This window comes from Camellia sinensis, chromosome 11 (assembly GCF_055761805.1).
Source record: "Camellia sinensis isolate YWXY chromosome 11, ASM5576180v1, whole genome shotgun sequence".
Lineage (NCBI taxonomy): Eukaryota > Viridiplantae > Streptophyta > Magnoliopsida > Ericales > Theaceae > Camellia > Camellia sinensis.
The window spans coordinates 123,394,295-123,418,878 of record NC_138971.1 but is presented as its reverse complement, the minus strand read 5'-3'; the positions used below and the strand labels follow the sequence as shown (position 1 = coordinate 123,418,878).

The 24,584-nt window shown below is 34.6% G+C and overlaps 2 protein-coding genes across 3 annotated transcripts; one reads left to right on the top strand and one right to left on the bottom strand.

The window, feature by feature from the left end:
- The first annotated feature begins 3,718 nt into the window (after positions 1-3,718).
- On the top strand, positions 3,719-13,275 carry LOC114306863 (cellulose synthase A catalytic subunit 1 [UDP-forming]). Its single transcript, XM_028252190.2, has 14 exons — positions 3,719-4,070; positions 5,229-5,424; positions 5,523-5,701; positions 6,300-6,420; positions 6,518-6,707; positions 7,128-7,394; positions 8,037-8,382; positions 9,222-9,359; positions 9,456-9,581; positions 9,733-9,945; positions 10,057-10,321; positions 10,809-11,005; positions 11,127-11,477; positions 12,352-13,275. The coding sequence occupies exons 1-14, from the start codon at positions 3,990-3,992 to the stop codon at positions 12,937-12,939; spliced, it is 3,258 nt and encodes a 1,085-aa protein (XP_028107991.1). The 5' UTR covers positions 3,719-3,989; the 3' UTR covers positions 12,940-13,275.
- Positions 12,533-23,805, bottom strand: LOC114306862 (adenine nucleotide transporter BT1, chloroplastic/mitochondrial). 2 transcript variants are annotated; one of them, XM_028252189.2, is made up of 4 exons: positions 22,814-23,779; positions 17,817-17,978; positions 17,201-17,719; positions 12,533-16,508 (listed from the first exon to the last, which is right to left on the bottom strand). In XM_028252189.2, the coding sequence occupies exons 1-3, from the start codon at positions 23,372-23,374 to the stop codon at positions 17,246-17,248; spliced, it is 1,197 nt and encodes a 398-aa protein (XP_028107990.1). In that variant the 5' UTR covers positions 23,375-23,779; the 3' UTR covers positions 12,533-16,508; positions 17,201-17,245. The 2 variants fall into 2 exon arrangements, with proteins under 2 accessions (XP_028107990.1, XP_028107989.1); XM_028252188.2 differs by lacking the exon at positions 12,533-16,508 and having other exon boundaries at positions 16,961-17,719; positions 22,814-23,805.
- Positions 23,806-24,584: the final 779 nt, after the last annotated feature.

The window sequence follows — 24,584 nt, the reverse complement described above, 5'->3', positions numbered from 1 at the left end:
CTCCATCTTAAACTCTTTGCTTTCTAATGGTTCACACCACATATTTTTTATTTCCAATTTATGCAACATATAAACAAGGATGAAGGTGGTTAAAAATAAAATTCTCAGAATCTATAAAAATCTAAGAAAAACGAAATATAACAGCCAAAAAACAAACCTAAAAGAAATTTAACATTTGTTTAAGCATAGTGAAGACCGCCTCTAGCACATGGCAATTACATGACAAAAAGAAAATCTATAAATATTGGAGGGGGATTGTAGGAAGTGTTGTCTTTCGGTAGATCATCTTGTATCTATTTTTATTATTCAAATTGTTTATGTTATAAAATATAATGAATATATTATTTATCTAAAACATTAAGTTGATGATATATCAGTAACTTAACTGCATAACTGGATGATTGAATTATGTTTGTTTTTAAGAAAAAAAGACAACAAATGTGACTTTAAAAATAATTCGTTTAATTTTTTTTATAATAAATATGATATAATCATGTTATGGATCAATTTAATTATTATTATTTTTGATATGAAAAATTAACAATTCAAATTATAAAAATGAGTTTACGATGGACCCTTCAATTAGTTTGTTAATCTAAGAGGGTATTTGGGGTGCACTACAAAAGTGCATTTTTTTTATTTTTTATCTTTTTTCAGTCACATTATCTCTCTACTATTTTACACACACACACGCACATATATATATATATATATATATATATATATATATTTCTTTAAAAAATTAAAAAATATACTTATTTAAATTATCCCATATAACCCGCACAATACCACTCTCTAGGGGTGGGTGCGGGTCGGTTGCGGTCACAGAACCTCCAATCCGCCATCCATCCACTAGATTGGCGGATTGAAAAAAATCAATCCGCATCCGTCCGCCAATCCGGCGGATGTGGATTGAGTGGATTGGCAGTTTGGTGGATGGATGCGAATTGGTTTGGCGGTTTAAAATTTTATAAATTTTCAACATAATTCAACTTGTGCACTTCCTCAAAAAAAAAAAAAAAAAGTATTACAGTCAATGACTTAAAAAAGTATTACAATCACTGTATGCCTTATTCAAAGAAAGAAAGTTTGAAACTTTAGAATATCACAATCACTGCATGCCTCATTCACATATTACAATCACAGCATGATTCATCCACATAAAGTATTACAATCTGTGATTCTTAAAATATAATAACAATTCAAACCACCAAAACCATGAACAGAGCAGTATCTACATATGTTTTTGAAAACAAAAACCAACCAGCATATATCATATTTTCTATTTATTATTTTTAGAGTTAGATTTAAAAACTAAAAAATATAGATGAATAATACGTTTATTTTTCTCAATTCAAAAAATATATTCAAGTTGAAAACTTTTTTTCAACAGAATATTTAAACTCTTTTTCAATTGAAAACACAAACATAATATTTAAACAAATTAAAAATACAAAGTCTTATAAATTACTAGGGGTGCTCACGATTTGGCGGTTTGGCGGTTCGGTTGCGGCCACAAAATCTCAAATCTGCCATCCGTCTGCCAAATTGGCGGATTGGAGAAAATCAATCCGCAACCGTCCGCTCGTCATTACGCATCCGTCCAAAATGCGACGGATCGGTTCGGTTCAGTCGGTTTTGACAGATCGGTATATCCGCTGCTCACCCCTACCACAGGAACAATAGAACCTCTCTCTTCCCATAAATATTGGTTTGGTGATTGTTTCCATTATTGGAGTTTTATGAGATGCCAAAGCCAGCTCTCATACAAACCAGTTGGGATGAAACAGACCATCAACCTAACACTTACCAATTCCCCACATTTTTCAAACTTCAAAGTCATACACTAACACTTAACTAACTAATTGTACAAAAATCCCCCATTTGGAAGTGAAAAAACCACAAAAGTCTATTGAAAATCTATTTGACATGAGTAGTGTTTTGTGACAGAAAATTGAAAACCCTAGGCTAGATCTCATCATTTTCAATATCAATAACTCCCTTTTTTATTGAAAAAATTAGTAAATAATATATTTTTATGGGTGTGTATACCATTAGATTTAAAAATTATTTTGTTTTGATTGTAATGATTTAATTAATGAAATTATTTGGTAAGAATGGCGAATTATTATTTTGAAAGATTTTTTTATTTTAATTTTTATTTTTAACCCACCATCACCGGAGTACCATTAAATTATCAATCGTTGTAAAATTCACCAGTGCTGAAAAAGTTGCCGGAGGTGACCTTTTTAGAGAAAACTTTTTATAGAAGGCCCTGTATGGAGAGATCTGTAGATAGAGTAAAAGGGCATGCTCGTGATTTATAGAAAACTCAAGTGCATATCTGAAAAACATGACCAAAAGAAAAATAAAAAAATAAAAAAATATAGAAATTTGCATGCTGAAAACAACCAGTAGGTCACAAATTGAGGACACCGACAGCTAGTGGAGTTGTCGGAGAAGAGAGCAACTGGCAACAGCAGGTAACATTTGCATATAGTACAGGCTGTTGCTAAGAAGCTTTGATGTAATAATAGTAAGCTCTACTGTAGTTTTATGTGGCTTAACATGTGATATGTCGTGGTCTTGTTTAGATTAAGAAAAAATATTTGTATAATAATAGTAAGCTCTTGGATTGGTTTTATTTCTTGCTTCCGTTTCTTAGGCTTGGTTTGGCATAACCTATATAATCTATCTTTTTATCTTTTTTCCATCACATCACCTCTCTATTTTTTTACACATCTTTTCGTAAAAAGACAAAAGTGTACTTTTTTAGGACACTCCAAACCAACCTTTAATGTTTACTAGTTTTTATTTAGAGAAAATATGAAAATATATATAAAAAAACAAATATGTTTGGTATACATATTATTTTTAAACAATTGATAATAATGATTGGAGGGATAGTTGGTGGATGAAGATAATTTAGACTTGTCGAACATGATTTTTGGTTGCCAAAGACCCGGAGGTTCGTCGAAGGTGATCACCAACAATGGTGATCGGAGGTGAGAGTAGCTAGTTTAGAGAAAAAGAAATAAAAAATGTTTACAAAACAAGAAAAAATATCTTTTCCTTTTTCTGTTTCACAGAATTTAATAAATTTAAAAAATTATTTTATTTTATTTGGAAACAAAAAATAATTAAGTCCCAAAACAAATACTTGGTTTTCATTTTTATGAATAGATAGGGTTGAAGAAACGGTTAAGGTTAAGATTTTGAAAAGTAAGAGATATAATAAAATTATAATTGCCTGATGATGTAAAATTATATTAAAATATAGAGAAATACGAAGAAGTAAGGAATCTAAAGAAAAAAATATAACCTTCTTAAAATTACTTTTATTCATTCAATTTAAGTGTGATTTAAAAATTCACTGTTCTAATTTATTTTTTGACCTTTTTCAAATGACATACAAAAAATATTTATATATAATATAACAATTTATAACAATTTTTTAACTTTTAGATCAAAATAATTTATCCAAACAAGGGCTTTGGGTTAAAATTATAAAATTATTTTTTACAAATATCACTAATTTGTAATTTTGGCATCAATTTTGACGGGTAAAGCGCCACGTTGCAGTCCACGGGCACTGAAGTAGTCTAGTCAGTGACCCACATATTCCTCTTCACAACTTCACCGAGTGGATGCTTGTTTCTGGTTACCGGTTCACCCGGTAAAAAATCCTTACGTTATACGAAACAAATACTATCAAATTAAAATAATTCAAAAAAAAAAGAAAAGAAAAATAAAGAAGATAAAAGACAAGCAAATGGAAGGAGAAGCAGAGACACACCGACACAGAGGGAGAGAGATGGCCAATTGATTTGGGCGAAGAATTAGAGATGCCCATCTTCACATTTTCCTCAAAATCCACACCTATTGAGCTCCAACCCATTTCATTTGTCTGATTTTCAAGATCTGGGTTGCAAATTATCCTAAAGAAGTGTTTTTTATTTGTTTGTTTGCTTTGCTTCTTGGAAATAGAAATGGAAGCAAATGCTGGACTGGTGGCTGGATCGTACAAGAGGAATGAGTTGGTTCGGATTCGGCACGATTCAGATAGTGGGGTTTGTATTTTAGTCATACCCATTTGGATTTTCATTCTCAAATTGCTCTATTTAGTTTAGATCTGAGTGTTAGTTTGTATTACTGTACTTTTTTTTTTAGCTGAAATTGCGTTCTTTTCGTGGAAAAAGGACTTGTAGATTCTGACTTGAGGTTTTGAGAATATCTCATTGCTTGAGTTCAGATCCAAGTGTGTGCCAGTGTGAGTGTTGAACTGAGTTTTGTGTTCTCTTTGAGGAATTGGGAAATGGGTATTGCTTAATTTTGATTTTGACTCTGTTATTTCCAATGTTTCTGAGTTTGCACTTGTGTTTAGATTTCAGTGTTGGTTGTGTGTCGGTGAGTTTTGTGCTGAGTTTTTGTTTTTTCTTTTTTTTTTTTTGGATTCTAAAAATGGGTGAGGTAAATTTTCCATAGGAAATTCAGATTTGGGTTTGTTGAAGCTCTGATCTTGTGAAAACTATTGGTTTGGTGTGTGTGTGTGTGTGTGTGTGTGTTTTAGTAACTTGAATTCGTAGTATATTTCTTAAAAAATCTAAAGGTTTGCAAGCTAAAGCTGAGATTTTGATATCAGATTTCTTGATTTATTTACCCAATCACTTAGCTTAATGACTGATGCTAAGACATTGATTGCACAGATCAGTGAGATTAACTATGTTTGGGAGTTTCTACCTGAGATATATTCTTCTGTAATAGTCAGTTTCCTTCTTTCTTTGGTTTACAGATTTTTAGGCATTGTTTGGATCAAGTATTTGGTGAGGGAAAGGAAAAGTGATATAAACTTAGCTTATATTTCATTCACATTTCTCTCCACTCTTCCTTTCCCTTCACAAATCCCTTGCCAAATCTAAGATCCAAACACAACCTTTAAGTACAGTGCTTTTTGGTCAACAATTCCTCAATCCCATTAGGATTCTCATTCTTCTCCATGAAACTTGATGTAACGAATCTGAGAATAACTGAATGTGCCAATTATTGCCTATCATTACAGACAGCCTGATTTCTGAATATGGAGCATATTAATTAAACTTGACCAGAAGTAGGTTGCATTTTGTGTGTGTGTGTTTTATTTTGTGTGTGTATGCGTGTGTGTGTTTTATTTATCTATTTTTGTTAGATTCATTGCTTCATCTAATCGGAGTATTTTTTGAATAATGCAGCCCAAGCCCCTGAATCAATTGAATGGCCAAATATGTCAGATATGTGGCGATACGGTGGGGGTTACAGCCAGCGGTGATGCTTTTGTTGCTTGCAATGAGTGTGCCTTCCCAGTTTGCCGGCCTTGTTATGAATATGAGCGAAAAGATGGAAATCAATCATGTCCTCAGTGCAAGACCAGATATAAGAGACACAAAGGTAAGCTTCATTCTTCGTAGTCCTTTTCAATCTATCTTATAAATATGGTTTTCAATTAAACATTTGGAAAATTTGATTGCAATGTGTGTATTAATCAGGGAGTCCTCGAGTTGATGGAGATGATGAAGAGGATGATGTTGATGACCTCGAAAATGAGTTTAATTATACCCAAGGAAATAGCATTGCAAGACGCCAATGGCACGGAGAAGATGCTGACCTCTCTTCATCTTCTAGACATGAATCTCAACCAATTCGCCTTCTCACTAATGGGCAGCCGGTAATTTATGTAAAACCATTTGTGATGCATAAATATGCTTGAATTATTCTTTACATTTCTAGACTTACAATTTGGCTTTTTAATATACTAAACCTATATTGATTAGATTTATTTAAAATTTGGGTATTTGTCTTGATTGCTAGTCTGCACAAAATTCTTCGTAGCTTATCTTAATTGGTTTTTGACTACTACTATCTAATTTGCTAAAAAAACTTGTAGGGGGCTTGAAAGAGTTTGTCTTCATCGTCGCAATATAACATGTGACGGAAATATTTTGCTATGCAGTACACTATTAAATGTCTAGTGGATTGGATTTTGCTACCACTTTTGTGGAATTGGAGTGTGTTTACAAGTCAAGTGATAGTAAAATGAGAATTAATTATTAATTGGGCATATTAACTTATGAGTTTCATGATTAGACTTGTCTGAATTGTGGTCATGGTATAGTGCCATAAAATACTTTTAAATGAGAGTATTTTGTCGTTTCTTTTTATATCTTTCCAATTTTCTTCAGTAATTGTCTTGTTTACATCAGGAAAGATTTCTCTTCAAATTTGAGAACTTTTTATTATTATTATTAATATCACATATTTTTCAGGTATCTGGTGAAATTCCAAGTGCTACTCCTGACAACCAGTCTGTACGAACTACATCAGGTCCTTTGGGCCCTAGTGACAAGCACGGTCATTCACTTCAATTTATTGATCCAAGGCAACCGGGTAACCCCTAACTTTAGATACTCATTCGAAATTCTGCCTACCTTTGTCTATTTGTTTCTATTGGCCTGTCACCTCACCATGTCATATATCACTTCAGTTCCAGTGAGAATTGTGGACCCTTCAAAGGATTTAAATGCTTATGGCCTTGAAAATGTTGACTGGAAGGAAAGGGTAGAAGGTTGGAAACTCAAACAAGAGAAAAATGCGATTCAAATGCCCAACAAATATACTGAAGGAGGGAAGGGAGACATTGAAGGCACAGGATCAAATGGAGAAGAACTGCAAATGTGAGCATCTTAGACATATATTTTCTTTATCATGTAGCTACGCTAAATATTAAAAAGTTGCACTGACTGAATGAATATTTGACGATACGTGAGAATGAAATTATTCCGTCCTGTTGTATGTACTTTTGGAAAGGGTATAATTTCTTTTGAAGAGCATTTAGAATATGTCCACTCTATTTCTTTGGAGTAGATTATCTTGATTAAGAAACATTGTGATGTTCTAACATTTTGTTTAAATTTTGGTGAAGTGTCATCTTCATTTTTTTTCACCATTTTCATACCTTGTTTTTGTAATGACTTGATTTAGCACGAGACAAATTTTCCGTCAAATGCTATGGAAGGAAAATGGAATTGTTTTGCTCAAGTTAGCTTTTAGTATCTGAATCTATCCAGATTGTTGATAGATTCTTTTTGCCACAGGGCTGATGATGCTAGCCAACCTTTGAGCCGCATCGTGCCTATTCCTTCTGCTCAACTCACCCCATATCGTGTAGTTATCATACTTCGGCTGATTATCTTGGGCTTTTTCTTGCAATACCGTTGTACTCATCCTGTGACGGATGCTTATCCATTGTGGCTGACTTCAGTTATCTGTGAGGTTTGGTTTGCATTATCCTGGCTTCTGGATCAGTTTCCTAAATGGTCACCCATCAATCGTGAGACCTACTTGGACAGGCTTGCCTTGAGGTCAGTTGGATTTATTTTATTTGTAAAACATCCTTTTTAGAATGGTGGGTGATTGGTGTTGGGTTATGAAGCACATGTATGAGTACTAGTTTGGTACGGTAAAATCTAAATAAAGTAGGGTACAAGTACGGTTTGGTATGAATGTAGAAAGATATTTTTAATTTGGAATAATGCAAAACTTAGTTAAATGGTTTAGTTGGTTAAGAAAGTTAAGATCAAACCTACAATTAACATTTAATGCCAAAAGTGAGATAAAACCAAAATTAAATGTCATTATATTAAATAACTTACAAACCAAAGCTAAATTATAAAGTCATGCTAAGCATAAAAAATGTCCAATGAAACTAATTTCGCCTTTGTATAGAAGAAAATACTATTCTGGCTGATGGATGGGTTGGGTATATACTAGGTACCTTTGGGTACGGAAAAAAATAAAGAAGAAAAAGTTTGGGTGTATGTTTTGTGTACCCAATATGTATGCAGAAGTGCCATGCAAAGTACCAGTACCAGTACCTAGCATGGGTACGGTTTGTTTGTCGAAGCACCCATGCTTCATAGGTCTTAGGTTTCAACACATAGGGCTTTCTTTGGAGTTAATTTGTTACCATACTAAATACAACAAATATTTTCTCTTTTCCTCAGATTTGAAAGGGAAGGGGAGCCTTCACAATTAGCACCAATTGATGTATTTGTCAGTACAGTGGATCCGCTGAAAGAGCCTCCTATTGTAACAGCTAACACCGTGTTGTCCATCCTTGCTGTGGATTATCCCGTCGACAAAGTCTCTTGTTATGTTTCAGATGATGGTTCAGCAATGTTAACTTTTGAAGCTCTCTCTGAGACGGCTGAGTTTGCTAGGAGATGGGTGCCCTTCTGCAAGAAGCACAATATTGAGCCTAGGGCTCCTGAATTTTATTTTGCTCAAAAGATAGATTACTTGAAGGACAAGATACAACCTTCTTTTGTGAAAGAGCGCAGGGCAATGAAGGTAAGTGGCGATTATTTGTGTTGCTTGCATAATGCGATGTTGGATTAGCTGCTGAATGCGTTTCTCAAAATTGCAAGTGGTGAGGTCTCAACAGAACATTTGGTTAACAACATGAATTAATAAGGACCATGGCTTGTTGTATAATACAGTATTTATAAATTGCAAGGTTCATCAACCCTCCATTTGAAACCTTATACTAGTATAGCAATGGTACATCCCACACACTAGAACATGAATTGTTTCAAAAGAAAGTCCAAAATTAATCTGCCAATTGAACATCCACAAACTTCATTCGAAGTTGGAAGTATACAAGTAAAAAAATAAAAATAAAAATCATAAAGTGCTACTTTAATGTTCTCGATTCTTAATCATGATATGGGTCGCTGCCCTTTTATTTTGAAGCTTAACTATAAGAACCTTTTTGACCTGTTAGAAGTTATCTATGGAACATGTATAGGAAGATGAGAATATAAAACATTTTTGTCTAACTTATAAAGTTTGTCCAAAACAAGTAAATACTTTATTATGTTGATATAAATTCTTTTATTTATGAATCTTTTTTTTTTTCTGGTTTCTCGATGTTGCAACTCGCTGCCTGTTTTATGGCATCTATTAATCAAACCCTTCCTTCAAAGTGATTATCATATAATTACACTGTAATGTCATCGTATGAGATGGTCATCTGTTGAAAGTTGTGTGAGTCATCTGAACATGATTTGTTTTGATAGATTAATTCATTTGAAAGTAATGAGATTGCCTTCTTGTATGAATGCTGTAGCCGTAATAAATTTATTTCTTCTTATTTATTGTACTAAAATGAGAAACATTTTGGTCCACAGAGGGAATATGAAGAATTCAAGGTAAGAACCAATGCACTTGTCGCCAAAGCACAAAAGATGCCTGAAGAAGGTTGGACAATGCAAGATGGAACTCCTTGGCCTGGAAATAACCCTAGGGATCATCCAGGAATGATCCAGGTATTATTATTGTTTCCTACTGTATTTGAAATCACTCCTCTGTCTACATTTATTTATTTATTTAAATTTCCTTTATTGCTTTTTATGGGTGGACAGGTTTTCTTAGGCCATAGTGGGGGGCTTGATACAGATGGGAATGAGCTACCACGGCTGGTTTATGTTTCTCGTGAGAAGCGTCCAGGCTTTCAACATCACAAGAAAGCCGGAGCAATGAATGCTTTGGTTTGTGATCCCCATCACTCCTGTTTTGTATTCTTAGCAATTTAAAAATGCATGCAATACAATTAATGAATTGTTCCATTTGTTTTTCTAATTAATGAAGTGTTATGACTTAGCTTATCTGTTTATTTTCCTATTGGTTGGTGTTCTTCAGATTCGAGTTTCGGCTGTCCTGACAAATGGAGCATATCTTTTGAACGTGGATTGTGATCACTACTTCAACAACAGCAAATGTCTTAAAGAAGCCATGTGTTTCATGATGGATCCTGATCTTGGAAAGAAAACCTGCTATGTGCAGTTCCCACAGCGGTTTGACGGCATTGACTTGCACGATCGATATGCTAATCGCAATATTGTCTTTTTTGATGTAGGTTTCACTTGATGTGTCATCAATTATCATCAACAAAAATGATTTGTCTTAACATTGTGGTGTTATTGTAATTGTTAAATTCATCTTTGGTTTGGTCCTATTTTACAGATCAACTTGAAAGGGCTGGATGGAATTCAGGGTCCGGTCTACGTGGGAACTGGTTGTTGTTTCAACAGGCAAGCTCTTTACGGGTACGATCCAGTCCTAACAGAGGAAGATTTGGAGCCGAACATTATTGTTAAGAGTTGTTGTGGTTCAAGGAAGAAGGAAAAAAGAGGCAACAAGAAATACATGGATAAAAAGAGAGTGGCAAAGAGAACAGAATCCACCATTCCCATTTTCAATATGGAGGACGTTGACGATGGTGTTGAAGGTGGGTCTTCATAAGAAAGTTTTGAACCTTTCTTTTTAAGTTTACATGCTTTGCACTCGCAATAATCCTTTCAATTTTGGTGACATTGAAAAGGGTTCTTTAAGCAATAATGCTTCACACACAATAATCTCGGGCAACAAGAGGTCAAATTTGACTACACATTATACAATCATACATGAATGCTACCAAATGCCCTAATGGAAAGCAAGGAGGAACATGAAAGGGGGAGTTTAGGGCAAGTTCTACACATCTTATTCGATTTTGGACAGTTATGAAGATGACTAGATTTTTATCCAACATTAATTTGACAAAATCTTTAGGACACCAAATTTGACAAAATCTTTAGGACAGCAAGTTTCAGACAAGCGATTTTGACTTTGAGCCAATTCATCCAATTTATAACTTTTCTAGGTATTGAATTCCTGCTAATTTGACCAACGTTTGAAACTGTGAATTTTTAGTTGACTGTATTCCTTTCATTCTGCAGCGTATGAAGAGGAGAAGTCACTTTTGATGTCTCAGAAGAGCTTAGAAAAGCGATTTGGTCAATCTCCGGTTTTTATTGCTGCAACCTTTATGGAGCAAGGTGGCATTCCACCAACAACCAATCCCGCAACTCTTTTAAAAGAAGCAATCCATGTTATTAGCTGTGGCTATGAAGACAAAAGTGAATGGGGCAAAGAGGTAGATTAAGATAAAATTGCATTTAGCATACCTAATAGGCTTCTTTTACTGATTTATTTTTATTTTATTTTTTGAATATTGAAACTAATCAAACCTCTCTCTTCATCTCTCTTCCAATCAGATTGGATGGATCTATGGTTCTGTGACAGAAGATATTTTGACTGGATTCAAGATGCATGCACGAGGATGGATTTCGATCTATTGCATGCCTCCTCGGCCTGCATTTAAGGGGTCTGCTCCAATTAATCTTTCTGATCGTTTGAACCAAGTTCTTCGGTGGGCCCTGGGATCGATTGAGATTCTTCTGAGCAGACATTGCCCTATATGGTATGGGTACAGCGGGAGATTAAAGCTTTTGGAGAGGCTGGCATATATCAATACCATTGTTTATCCCCTCACCTCTATCCCTCTCCTCGCTTACTGTGTACTTCCTGCTGTTTGCCTTCTCACCGGAAAATTCATCATTCCTGAGGTAAGTAAACAATTATGCTTTATGCACCTTTCAAGAACCAAATTATCATTTGTTAGTTGCTGCGAAAATCTATTTGTATATGCAAATGGACTGGTATAGAGGGAGACACTTTTGGAACTATGGTATTTGAAATGTGAATTGTTTTAGTATGTAGAATGGGAACGGGAATGCAATATGCCGCATGCTGTAAATTGTCGTATGATAAGGGCAGTTTTTTTTATAATTTACAGTATAAGCTATTAAGGTACCTCTAATCTTGAGTAATTTTATTTTTATTTTTATTTTTATTTTTTTAACAATTAGACATCCAATAAAATGTAAGTTATTTTTTTCTTTCCTTCTTTTTTTTTTTCTTCTTTTATTTATAAATTAATTATGTAGCAACACATTTCTATGAGCATTATGACTCATTTTTTATGTCGTCATGTCAAAACTTCACTCAATGTAGATTTTTGTTTATTATATTTGATTTTTTACTACTAAGGAAACCTTAAGAAAATATATTGGGGAAAAAAATTTGAGAGATCGCTTTGGATTGCTAAATTTGCCGTTTTGGAACTAAAGTGTTCCATGTTTTGGAACGTGTGTTTCCAAATGTAATTCGCTGGAGTAACTGTGTTTTCAAGTAACACTGGTTTGGAATATAACTGACCAAATCTCTCCAGTTATATTTCTAATTCAACTAATGAATGTACAAACATGGGGAGAATTACAAATTAGACTTATTCCTATTTCTTAAAATAACATGATGTGCGAATGCTGAACATGCGGTTATGTGCTTCCTTTGCTTACATGTATCCCTCGGCATTTATTTTGATGCCCTACTTGTTAATGATTTTCTTAACGAGTTGGTTACTACTTTTGTTCTTGGCAGATCAGCAACTATGCTAGTATGTGGTTTATTCTTCTTTTCGCATCCATTTTTGCTACTGGAATATTGGAGCTTAGGTGGAGCGGTGTGGGAATCGACGACTGGTGGAGAAACGAACAATTCTGGGTGATTGGTGGTACATCAGCTCATCTCTTTGCCGTCTTCCAAGGGCTCTTGAAAGTACTTGCTGGGATCGATACCAACTTCACTGTCACCTCAAAGGCATCTGATGAGGATGGTGATTTCGCAGAGCTTTACGTGTTCAAATGGACGTCTCTTCTCATCCCTCCCACCACAGTCCTTATTTTTAACTTGGTGGGTATAGTGGCTGGTGTTTCCTATGCCATAAACAGTGGGTATCAATCATGGGGCCCTTTATTCGGCAAGCTGTTCTTTGCCATTTGGGTCATCGTTCACTTGTATCCCTTCCTCAAGGGTTTGTTGGGTCGCCAAAATCGTACCCCAACGATTGTCATTGTCTGGTCCATACTTCTTGCTTCTATATTCTCCTTGCTATGGGTGAGGATCGATCCCTTTACCTCCGAAGCCACAAAAACTGCTACACTAGGTCAATGTGGGATCAATTGCTAGTTATTTGGAAGATCATTTTGATCTGGTACACTTCATTTCTCGTTGCCATGCTTGCCCCGTTGTAAATAAACAAGAAAGTAAGATATTCAAATGCACGCACACGATCTAAGTTATGTTGTAATGTTGTTCTTTGTCTGAAAGGGTGTGGGGTGTTTGATGATGATTAGAGAGACCACCCTCGTGTAATTTTGTTGTTCTTTTGTCCCTTCCTCGTATTTCTTTTTTCTCGGCTGTATTCGTTGTGTGTTTTGATATGATTTATTGTCAAGATCATATGTGAACTATTTGTGGAAGCAAATTCTGTTTGGAAATAGGAAAAATAATTTATTCATTTAATTTATAGACACTTTGTGGTTGTATTTCTATTTACAGATCCATATATTATTAGTATTATATTTTTTTCTGGTTCACCTTGTGCTAATGAATGAGTTATTTTCTTGGCATGTTGATCATCTCTAATACCCTTTTAGAAGTTTTCACCACAACACCATCCAAGGGATAGTGGTGGAACCTACTCCCATCTAGGGTGATACTTACCCTCCGTTTGAATCGTGGCATGGCGTGGTGTGAGATGAGAAAAAAAATGATTGTGATTTTTTATTTAGATGAGAGAAGAAAATAAATAATTATGATTTTTAATCATTATATTTGAATGAATAAAAGAAGAATAAAAGAGAATAAAATATGATTTTCCACTTATATTGTTTGGATAGAGTAAATAAAAAAAAAGAAAAAGACAATGTTGTATTTTATTTTATCAAAATAACTTTCCATATTAGTAAGTTATGTTTTTTCATAAAGGTAATTTTCGTGTTTTAGAAAACTTTTATTAAATCCAAATTTTTTTTCATTAATGTTGTGTTTGGTTGGGGGATTTGAGGAGGGATTTGAAAAGAGAAAAGGAAAAAGTGTGTGAAACTAGGTAAAATGTGGATATATTTTATTCATAATTCACCTACCTTTTTTATTTCTCTTTCTAAATCCCTTCTCAAATTCCTCAACCAAACACAACATAAATCTCATCACTTTTGGTGAGAAAAACAAAATATAGGTTGGATGAGAATATTTTTCTTATCATCTCTCATTATTTCTCACCTATTCAACCATTCAAACAAGTGAAAGGAGTTTCATATTCTCACTATTTCTTTTCTGTTCTCACCAAACCCGTCCATCCAAACAGTGTCAGGCCTTATTTGGTGCAACTTATTATAAGCTAATATTTAATAATTAGAAATCAGAAACTAAAAATACTTTTTCTCTAGCTTTTAGATAATTAGCTCTTTTTTTTTAAAAAAAAAAAACAAATCTTATTTAAACTAGTTATACTTTTTTTTTTTAAAAAAAAAGAAATATTTCTGTTTAATAGGCTGTAAGCAAAAATTACATTAAATATTCTGATATAAACTTTTAAATTAAAATAAATTATAAGCAAGTCATTTAGGGGTAACAAACAACCCATTAATAAACTCTTACTGTGTGAAAAGTTAAAATGTGTAGTGTGAATTTCATTACTTAAAATTGAATTTACTAGAGGATGGTCCTATATGATTTGGTGAGTAGATATGCGTTCCAATTTTGGGGTGAACTTTGAGTACGGTTGCAAACGAGTCAATTAAGTCAAGTTGTGCTAAATTCAAGCTCGGCTTGTTTGTTTATCGAGTTCGTTTATTGAGCTCCAGCTTGGCTCAATAAGTAACTGGACTTGAACTCGGCTCGGTTCGTTAATATTAATTAAACTCAAACTCGACTCGGCTCAATAAGATTTTTTTAGTATTATTTATATTATTTACATAAAATTATTATTAATATTATTTAATATATAAATAATGTATTTTTACTATTATTTAAATATTATTTAATATATAAGTAATATATTTATTATATAATTTAAATAAAGATAAATGAGACGAACTTGACGAATTGAGCTTATTCAAGCTCAAGTTCAGCTCGTTTAGCCAAGCTTATTCAAGCTTGAGTTTGACTCATTTACTAAACGTGTCTAATATTTGAACTCGAACTCGAACTCGACCCGTTTGTTAAACAAGCCAAGCCGAATCAAACTTGTTTATGAATAACTCAGTTTATTTGCAACCCTACCTTGGGAGACTCTTGCGTATTAATCTTAAACCAAACTATAAGGATTGTATGAAAGAAATTTCCATTATTGTTGCATTCACACTGAAGTCAGAGACCTACATCAAATGTGAAGTATTGAATTGTTTACAATCAAAATAATATCTAGATGTAGGTTATCGATGTGAAGCTCAGCTAGTTTTTGTTTTTCCTTGCATAATCTCTCTCTCTCTCTCTCTCGTTATGGAAAAATTATTAGACAGTCACGATATTCGAGATTATCTATGTGGTGTTCTCAACAAATAAAAAACCGTAAAGAAAATCATCTAAACGTGGGTTACCATTGTCACATCTGTAAAGTTTTAATTTTTAACTTTCGTTTAGAATGTAAGTTGATTTTTTGACTTTTTAACTATTTTAACCTGGTGTTAAAAAGTTTCGTTTGTGATGAATTTTGACTTTTTTAACTTTTGTAAGAGAAAAAATGAAGTGATTATAATTTAAATATAACATTTTATCTTATTAATTTTTTAATCTATTTTGTAATTAAAATAGCCCCAACTCAACCCAAACCTTTATGCCAAACGAACCCTTAGACTCTGACCGAGTTTACTTTGGATTATTTTGTAAAGTTTGATTCATGAATGACTCTTTTACGTTGATTATTTCAAAAGTTAAGTTCTCCCCCTTTATTATTCTGCATAAGTACTTTGGTTTAATAAGTGCATTAAAATGCATAATAAAGAGCTGAAGGGACTGCAGAAAACATCACCCTCTTAAGAATTTGGACACTGTGAGAGGGAAGAGAGCTAGCTGTGTACAACAGTAAGCACATGGGATCATGCAATATGAGAGAGAGAGAGAGAGAGAGCTGTGTGGTACAGTAACCATATAGGGTCATTCAATTTGTGCTTTCCTCTGAATTTGAAATGTGTAATCTCTCTTAGTGAACGATCTAAGCCTTATATATAGTTGGCCGCTATTGAAGCCTCAATTGCATACAGAAGTCCCCCAACATTTCTCTCTCCTCTCTCTGAAGGAGTTGTTAAGAATCGTATGTGAGAATTGGAGGGTGCTAAACAAATTGTTGCTAAAACCATTTGCATACATTGTTTAGTTTTCTCCAATATCTCATATCCAACTTCTCAACTGGTCAAAGATTTGTTGTGTTGCTAAGAGTCGTATGTGAGAATTGGAGGGAACTAAACAGATTGTTGCTAAAAATCCACTTGTGCACATTGTTTAGTTTCCTCCAATATCTTATCTCCGACTTCTCAACTGGTCCAAGAGTCACAGTGCTTGAGTTGTGTTAAGAGTCATGTGAGAATTGGAGGATGCTAAACAGATCGTTGCTAAAAACCACTTGCACACACTGTTTAGTTTCCTCCAATATCTCATCTCTGACTTCTGAACTAGTGGAAGATCCTTTGCTCCAGTTTCTCAAATTCATAGAACTTCCTTAACCGGTGTACACTAACCCTGGTTGATTCACAGCACTGCATCAAAAGTAAACCAATTCAAATTTCATATAATCTTTAGTTCATGAGCACTATTATATGTTGGGTTAACATTTTATTTATTTATTATTTTACAAGGGCAGAATATAGGAGGTTTTCACTTGGTCCCGTTGTAGAATTACCCTGAAAAACAACTTTCTCCTAAGGGCTTTAATCTATTACTACTTTAAACCCCACAAGGATTTCAAAACAAAAAACAAAAAACAATAACAAAAACAGAAAAAGAGAGGAATTATCAAACATGGTTGTTCGAGCAAACAACCATCTCAATATGGCCAAAGCAATGGAAACTCTAAACATCAATTGAAGAGAAAATTATTTCATACTGTCGTCTCAAAAATCATTTTGCAGGTTGGTGTCCCACAACTTTGAAATTGCTATTCTATTAGTCTCAAAATCATACCCTTAGAATGATAATCAGACTGAAACTGTAAAGTGAAAGGTAATTATCATATAGAACAACCTTCTCAACTGGGTTAATCATCAGTCTCTCCAATGTATAATCCGATCAGTTTCCAACCCCAAAAATAAAAAACACTTTTAAGTCCATTCTTAAAAGGCATCGATTCCAATTCCATTAACCAGGCTCATGAACCAAATGCCAACAAAAAAGATTCAAGAGAAAAACCGCAACATAAAATCAACTCTTTGTAAATGTAACTGTATCGTACCTTTCAACTATGCTCAAATTCATTTATTCTTTTGAAATATCTCTTCTATGCATCTTCCTCGTTCTCTACCAATATCCTCTTGCAAGCTTCATAGCACATAAATGAAATCCCCGCCGCAGGCACCAACTTCACGCAACTGGGACCAAGCCCTTTATACAAACCCTGAATTCCTTCTTGTTCAAGTATGCTAGCGAGAGCATGAAGCACGTTCTTGTACACTTGTCTCCCACTAACAGCTCCAACTTGCATTTGTTTCCGAGCCACTTCAAGCGGGAAAGTTGCACTGCTTGAAATAGCACCAGCAGCGGATCCGATCAGAAGTGTTTCTATGTTTCCGATTTTCTCTTCCTTGAAAATTTTCCGGTATGCTTTCCGTAAGGTGTCGTAAGCAAAGTAATTGGTGGCAGCGTATGGGATTACCCCAATAAGACTAGGGGTGAGACCTCTGTAGAGTTCTCCTGGTCCCCCCTCTTGCAATATTTTTATAAACGCATCAAATAGACCATCATAAACATCTCTCTGCATATTAAACATAACTACTCAATATAGATATCTGTTGCATTCAAAGTTTCAGTTCCGGTACTGAACTACATTGTTAGATGGGTATTGAATTTACCTGTATGGTTAGCCGAGTCTTGACCAACTCGAGTGGATATGTAACTAGAGTGGAGCTAACTCCGGCACAGGCTCCTGCAACCAGTGAGGCAGGGATAGGGAGTTTGGGCTGCTCCCCAGGTTTCGGCGACAAGGTCTTGTTGACTGTATCGTAAACAAATAACTGTAGAGATGGATTGTTGAAAAAAGAAAGAAAGAAAAGGATTTCAGTGAAGATACCTTGACATGTATCAGTTACGTATAAGTGAAGACAATGCTTGATATGTTTAGGTTGAACTTGGAGCTTAATTTCATTTCTAATTTCAACAAATTAAAGTAATCATAAGTGATTTATGATTGAAATTTTATTCAAATATCAATCCATGCAAGAAGCTAGTCATTTCAGTTACAAATGAATGTGTCTCTAGTATAATAGTAACTGTATTCAAAATTTATAGCTAGCAATACCATTCAATAAGTTGACGATACATCCATGTAGTCTACTAATTGGTTAATCGATGTGAAGTACTTAATGCTGTAAAAATTTAGAATAGTTATAGTACACCGCACCGTTCCCATTTGGGAACTGTAAAAATTGTGAAGTTCAGCAACAGGCAGATTAGACCACGAAATAAACCAAAAAATAACTCGAAACAAGTTGGAAGGGAGGAACTAAGTCAACAACCAACACAAGTATAAAATGGAGATCTATTTTTGATTGCAACAATCCCATTATAGATACCACAAAGCAAAACCAACTTCTATAGCTAGCAAAAGTAAGTTCTGCAAACACAGAGATGAATATTGGCAGCTACAGAGAGAAGGACAAGGTTGTCAGCTTAAGTTATATTATCAGAGCATGGTCGGGAGTAGGAGTATTGGAGAGTGTAAACTATAAAAAGGATCTGTTGATAATTAAAAATCAATTTTATGGGAAACTATTGAGATCTGAAAATGCAACCTTTTCAAATCAAACAATAAGGTAAAAAAACATGTTGCTAAAATTTTGACAATAGAACTTGCAAAAAACCAAGATAGTGTTATAATATGAAAAAAGAAAAAGGAAAAAAGAAAAAGGAAGTAACCTTTCGTATGATACATGAAATGAAATATATGCAGAACTTCTAGAGACATAAGCAGTTCTTTTAGAACAACCGGGTAGAGTTATGATCCATAAACAAGTAAGCATCTAGTCCTAAACCCCACTCCAAAAAGAACACATACAACAAAACAACAACTGACAAAAAAGGAGAAGAAGAAAATAAGCAAGTCGTTATAACAATACAGATGTTATATCTGTATAATCACTGTGTTTGATAACGTTTACGTTTTCAGTTTATATTTACAAAAATTTTATAAATTGGTTTTTGTTTATTTTTAGAAAAACATAAACTACAAACGCATTTGGTAATTAACAAAATGTTTAAAAAAATTTAAAACTATAAAAAAGAGTGAGAAATAGTAAGTGGTGGCAAGTGGCGGCGGAAGACGGTGGTGGAAAGTGGTGGTGGTGGGTGGTGGTGGTGGTGGGTGGGTGGGTGACGGTGGCGGGTGGCGGTGGTGGTGGTGGTGGTGGTGGTGGCAGGTGGGTGGCGGATGGCGGGTGGTGGCGGGTGGTCGTGGTGGGTGGGTGGGGGACAGTGGCGGGTGGGTGGTGGGTGGTGGGTGGTAGCGAGTGGGTGGTGGTGGGTGGCGGTGGCAGGTGGGTGGCGGATGGCGAGTGGTGGTGGGTGGTGACAGTGGGTGGGTGGGTGACGGTGGCAGGTGGTAGCGAGTGGGTGGTGGTGGTGGTGGTGGTGGCGGCGGGTGGGTGGCGAATGGCGGGTGGTGGCGGGTGGTAGGTGGTAGGGAGTGGGTGGTGGTAGGTGGTAGGGAGTGGATGGTGGCGGGTGGGTGGTAGGTGGTAGGGAGCGGGTGGGTGGTGGGTGATGGTGGTGGTGGCGGGTGATAGATGGTGGTGGCAGGTGGGTGGTGAGTGGTGGTGGCAAGTAAGTGGCGAGCGGTGGATGATAGTGACGGGTGGTGGCGAGTGGATGGCAGGTGGGTGGTGCGTAGTGGTGGTAGTGGTGGCGGCGACGGCGTGGTGGCGAGTGGGTGGTGGTGGTGGCAGGTGGGTGGTGAGTGGTGGTGGCAGGTGGTGGTGGGGGCCGGGTGGTGAGTGGTGAGTGGTGGTGGCGGAAGACGGTAGTGGAAAATGATGGCGGGTGGTAACTAGTGTTGGGTGGTAAAAAAAAAAAAAATTGAAAATTCAAAACAGAAACACATTTTTTGTGTTTTTATTTTTTAGCGAAATTTATAAACTGAGACCACTTATTTATAAATCAAAATATTTACCAAACAAGTTTTTATTTGAGTTTTTTAAATTTTTATAAATATAAACAGAAAACTAAAGTGTTACCAAACGGCACCATAATAATCATAAGAAGAAGAAAGGCATGCAAACATAGAAATTTCGTATCAAATAGATATAACTAAACTAGCTCTTACAAAGCCTTAAAACCCTACTTGAATGAGCCAAATGAACCCCTCTTTATCAAATTTTCAGGTTTCCTTGCAAAAATTAGCCAAATTTAAACGAAATTTTCAAAAAGTCAAATTTCAACAAGTTTACCCCAACTTCAAATGGTTAATTTGGATAAAAAGCATTAGGCCAAAATATCAAAATATTATGCAAAATTTGGAAATTTTCTGATTCAGAATTCGAGGCAAAACATGTATTAAATATTTTAATTAATTCCATTGAAAAGTTGGCCAAATATTTTCATAGGCTGAAATTTGGAAAAATTCACTGAAAGTAAGTAATAAATTTAAAATTCAGATTTTCCAAATTTGGCCATGAATTTAAAATTTTGGGAAAATTCAGATTTGGACAGATTGACCAAATTGAATGAAATTCACATCTTAAAACCCTTATCACAATTTATACCTAATACATTGTCATGTCCTACTTGGTTGATAAGTAGTTAATTCAAATGTGATTACCTAGTTTCATCAGTTTGCTGGTGACTCTATCTAAATCAACTTTGTGAGATGTCTTCTAATGTGTGATTTCCTCGTACCTCAAGTTGTTGCCCAAAATTCTAATTATTAACCTCGTATTTTGAAACTTACTTTTTTTACATGGCTTGCCAATAAGACTATATGAGGAACCTAAAATGTCCCCACCATAATCTCACCCACCACTCATACAACGTAACCAAAAAAAAATAAAATAAAATAGTGTTTTGTATCACATAACTAATAGCATATTGCAATTGCTAGAATAACCAGAAATTAAAATATAAATGAAAATGAAAATCCATTTTTATGGATGAAGATGACTTTGCATGTCCAATAACATAGTCGGACAAAAAATTTATTGTTCCTTCCACTTGTTTTCTTCATACTTTATTCAAAGAAACGAAAATGAATGAGAAAATCATTTTAGAACTTTTTCTCCTGGACCCAAATGCACATGAGAAATTTGGAGAGAAAATTATGGGATACGGTAACACCTCATGAAATAAGATTTAGATATTTTCATAACTTTCATCCCACTTTCCTTCCCAGCCAAACAAGGGAAGGTAACAAATCATTTTCCCTTCTACTACATTTTTTTTCTCTTCTTTTGTTTCTTTTGCTTTCAACCTATCAAACATGGCACTAACAGTAAGTTCATGAACCAAATTACAAGGGAAAAGCAACTTGTTTGTCATAAGGGTGGTCAAAGAGAACTTGGAATTAGCTGATCAAAAAAGAGCAGTCGGAATTAAAGAAAAAGGTCATATTTACTCTTTTATTGGCAACCATCCACATAGTTACTAGGTAGTCTCTTCTAATCTTAAACTTATCATAACTACTTGGGAAGTTGAGGTTTACTTATAGACAGTTGAGTCTGAGCATTCACATTAAGTCTCCATATCAATGAGCAATTATTCCATGGAAGGAATGTTCAAAAAATGGTTGGACAAATAATTAAAAGGTCCCAGAAGTAATTCATAGCAGAAGCGTTTCTTTTTTGAGTAGGTTTCTCATGAAGTTTTTCATTCAGCTTTATCATCAAGCTAGCAACAGATTTAGAGTGCTGATGGGGGTCCTCTATTACATAGTGATAAGAAGGTCTACATTTATTAATCCTATAGCATGGTAATTTACAAGACAGATACAAGATACCTTAACAAATATAAGCATTTGGAAGCAACAATGAAATTGTGAACTTCGTAAGATACGTTTTAAAGGAACTACAATTCTGATTTGCTGGCAAGTTGAGAGGAAAAACCAACTACAGTTGACTACAAGTTTCACAATCGAGAGAATAAAAAGAATAAGATTTGTCATCCTCAGGTAAATTGACATTGTAAAGTTCATTAACAGTCAACAGAAGACTGATTGATGGCTTGTGGCAGTTTTCTCCAACAACCAATAGGCTCAAGCTTAAGGACTTGTTGCCATGGTAATTAGTCTGAAATGGAAAAACTACAGCCAAATAAGCCTTTGCTTTTCAAAGGGTACATACCCTATGACTAATATATCACAAAAGTATGCATGGTAACTAGAAAGACGTTATATAAATAATTGTAAAAACATTAATTTTTCAACATCAATGCAATCTTTGAACAGAAAACCGAAAGGAGCAAATCAATAGGAGAAAACAGACAATGAGTTCTTATGTCAAACTTATGCTCTGATGCTCGAACATTCAAACAAATAAACAATTACAAAATGAAAAAACCAGCAAAGATAGAGCGGTCCTATAAGGAAAATGGAATTGGATAAATATGTTATAGCAATCAGTTATGCCACACTTGACCTCTAGCTGTGTATTGCACTACATGAATAAATAACACTCATAATTTCTTGATTTCAAGATGAATGGCAATCCACAACCAATAATTATCTACTTAGATCATATAAACTTGCTTCAACGAATAACACAAACCAACAGATAACACATAAAAAACCAATCAAATCAAATGGCCACAACTTTAATAAGCAAAACCCAACAAATCAAACAAAAAAGCTAGAATGACAATTTTTTACCTCTATAGCTTTGCTTGGTGCAACCCGAATCACATTAACAAGATTGCCTCTAAACAATCCTTTCCATCCATCAGTTTTCATAATATTATGGAACACTTCAGTAGTCGTATTGCCACTACTCCCAACCATCAAATGTGTCCTAATTGTCTCCAACGGCGCAACAGCGGTCCTCGACACCGCCCCAGCAACCGCCCCGCTTATCAACCTCCTCAATGAAGGATTTGCAATCTTGATTTTAAATTTAGTCCGACCCTTCTTCTTCTTCAAATTCCCTTCCTCATCTATCAATTCTGGAACACCAACAATTCGAAAACCCTCTGGGGAAGATACATATTTGACATATAAATCTGTGTAAGGTACCTTGAATCCACCATTGTTGTCTCGAGAATTTGGTGAATTAGGTGAAATGCCAAAACCCATATTACCCACTTGTCCAACACTAGCAAATAAGCCTCCTGGGTGGAAAGAACCCTCTGGGAGACTCCATTGAAGCCCCAATCCAGAACTTGAGAAAAACCCATCTTTTTTGACCTCCAAAACTTGCAAATCTCTTCTACCCATTAATCAGAATCTCGTGAAAAGGCCTCTGTCTAGGGTTTAAAACGCAGACGAATCCATTTTTTTTTCAAGGTTTTGAGAGATTCGAGAGTGATGAAGAAGGAAAAGATTCGATTTTAGGCAAATGGGTATTCAAAAAATCCATTTTTGACAACTGGGTGCTCGAGAAAACTAATGGAATAGATTCGATTTGAAAAGAACAAAGCAAGCAAAGAGCTGTTTGGAGATAGAAGATATTCGGGTGATGATAAAAAAATAAATGTGGGTTTGAGAGAGAGAGAGAGAGAGAGAGAGAGAGAGAGAGGGTGAAGTGGGGGATAGGGTTTTAAAATGAGGAAGAAAAACGAGAACCAGGTGGTGGAACGATGGAAGTGAGGCCTCTGCTTAGAGGGGCCGCAGATGAATCCGTTCTTTGTGGAACGCAAAATTCTCATACAATTTTTTAATTTTTTTTTAAAAAAAATAATTATAAATAATTATTGATTGATTTTTATTAAATTATTAAAAAAAATCTTATTATATCTTAATTTAAATATTTTATATAAAAAAAAGTTAATTAATTAATTTATAAATTTGAAAAAAAAGTTAACTAATTAGTTTTAAAATTACAAAAAAAAAAATTATTATGTTTTGATTTACATATTTCAAAAGAAAAAGTAATTAATTTATTTATAAATTTAAATTTAAAAATTTGAAAGGAAAGTTTTCTACGGTAATTAGTTTTAATTTTTTTTTAAAAAATCCTATAACTTTTATTGAATCATTTAAAAAAAAATCTTATTATACCTTGATGTACACATTTTTTTTTTTTAAAAAAAAGTTAATTAATCCATTTAAAAATTTAACCTTAGAAATTTGAGAATGATCAATTTTAAATCAGAGAATTTTTTTTAAGGGTCCCTGGTATTAAGATTTTATCCAATGTTTTCATAATGTCTAAGGTTCGTCAATATCGATCCAGAGAAATTTCAATCCCAAAGAAATTATTTGAACTTCCCAGAGAAATTCTCTCTAGAGAAATTTCGGACTTCCTAAAGGATTTGTCTGAATTCAAACCAGAGAAAATTGAAATTTCTCTGGCTTTATTCACAAATTTATTTGTGTTTGTTCATAATTTTAAACCAGCGAAAATTGAGTATAATGACAAACTCATATGAACAACGTGAGTGTACATATATATACACATATAGTCTTCTCACTAAGATGATAGGAT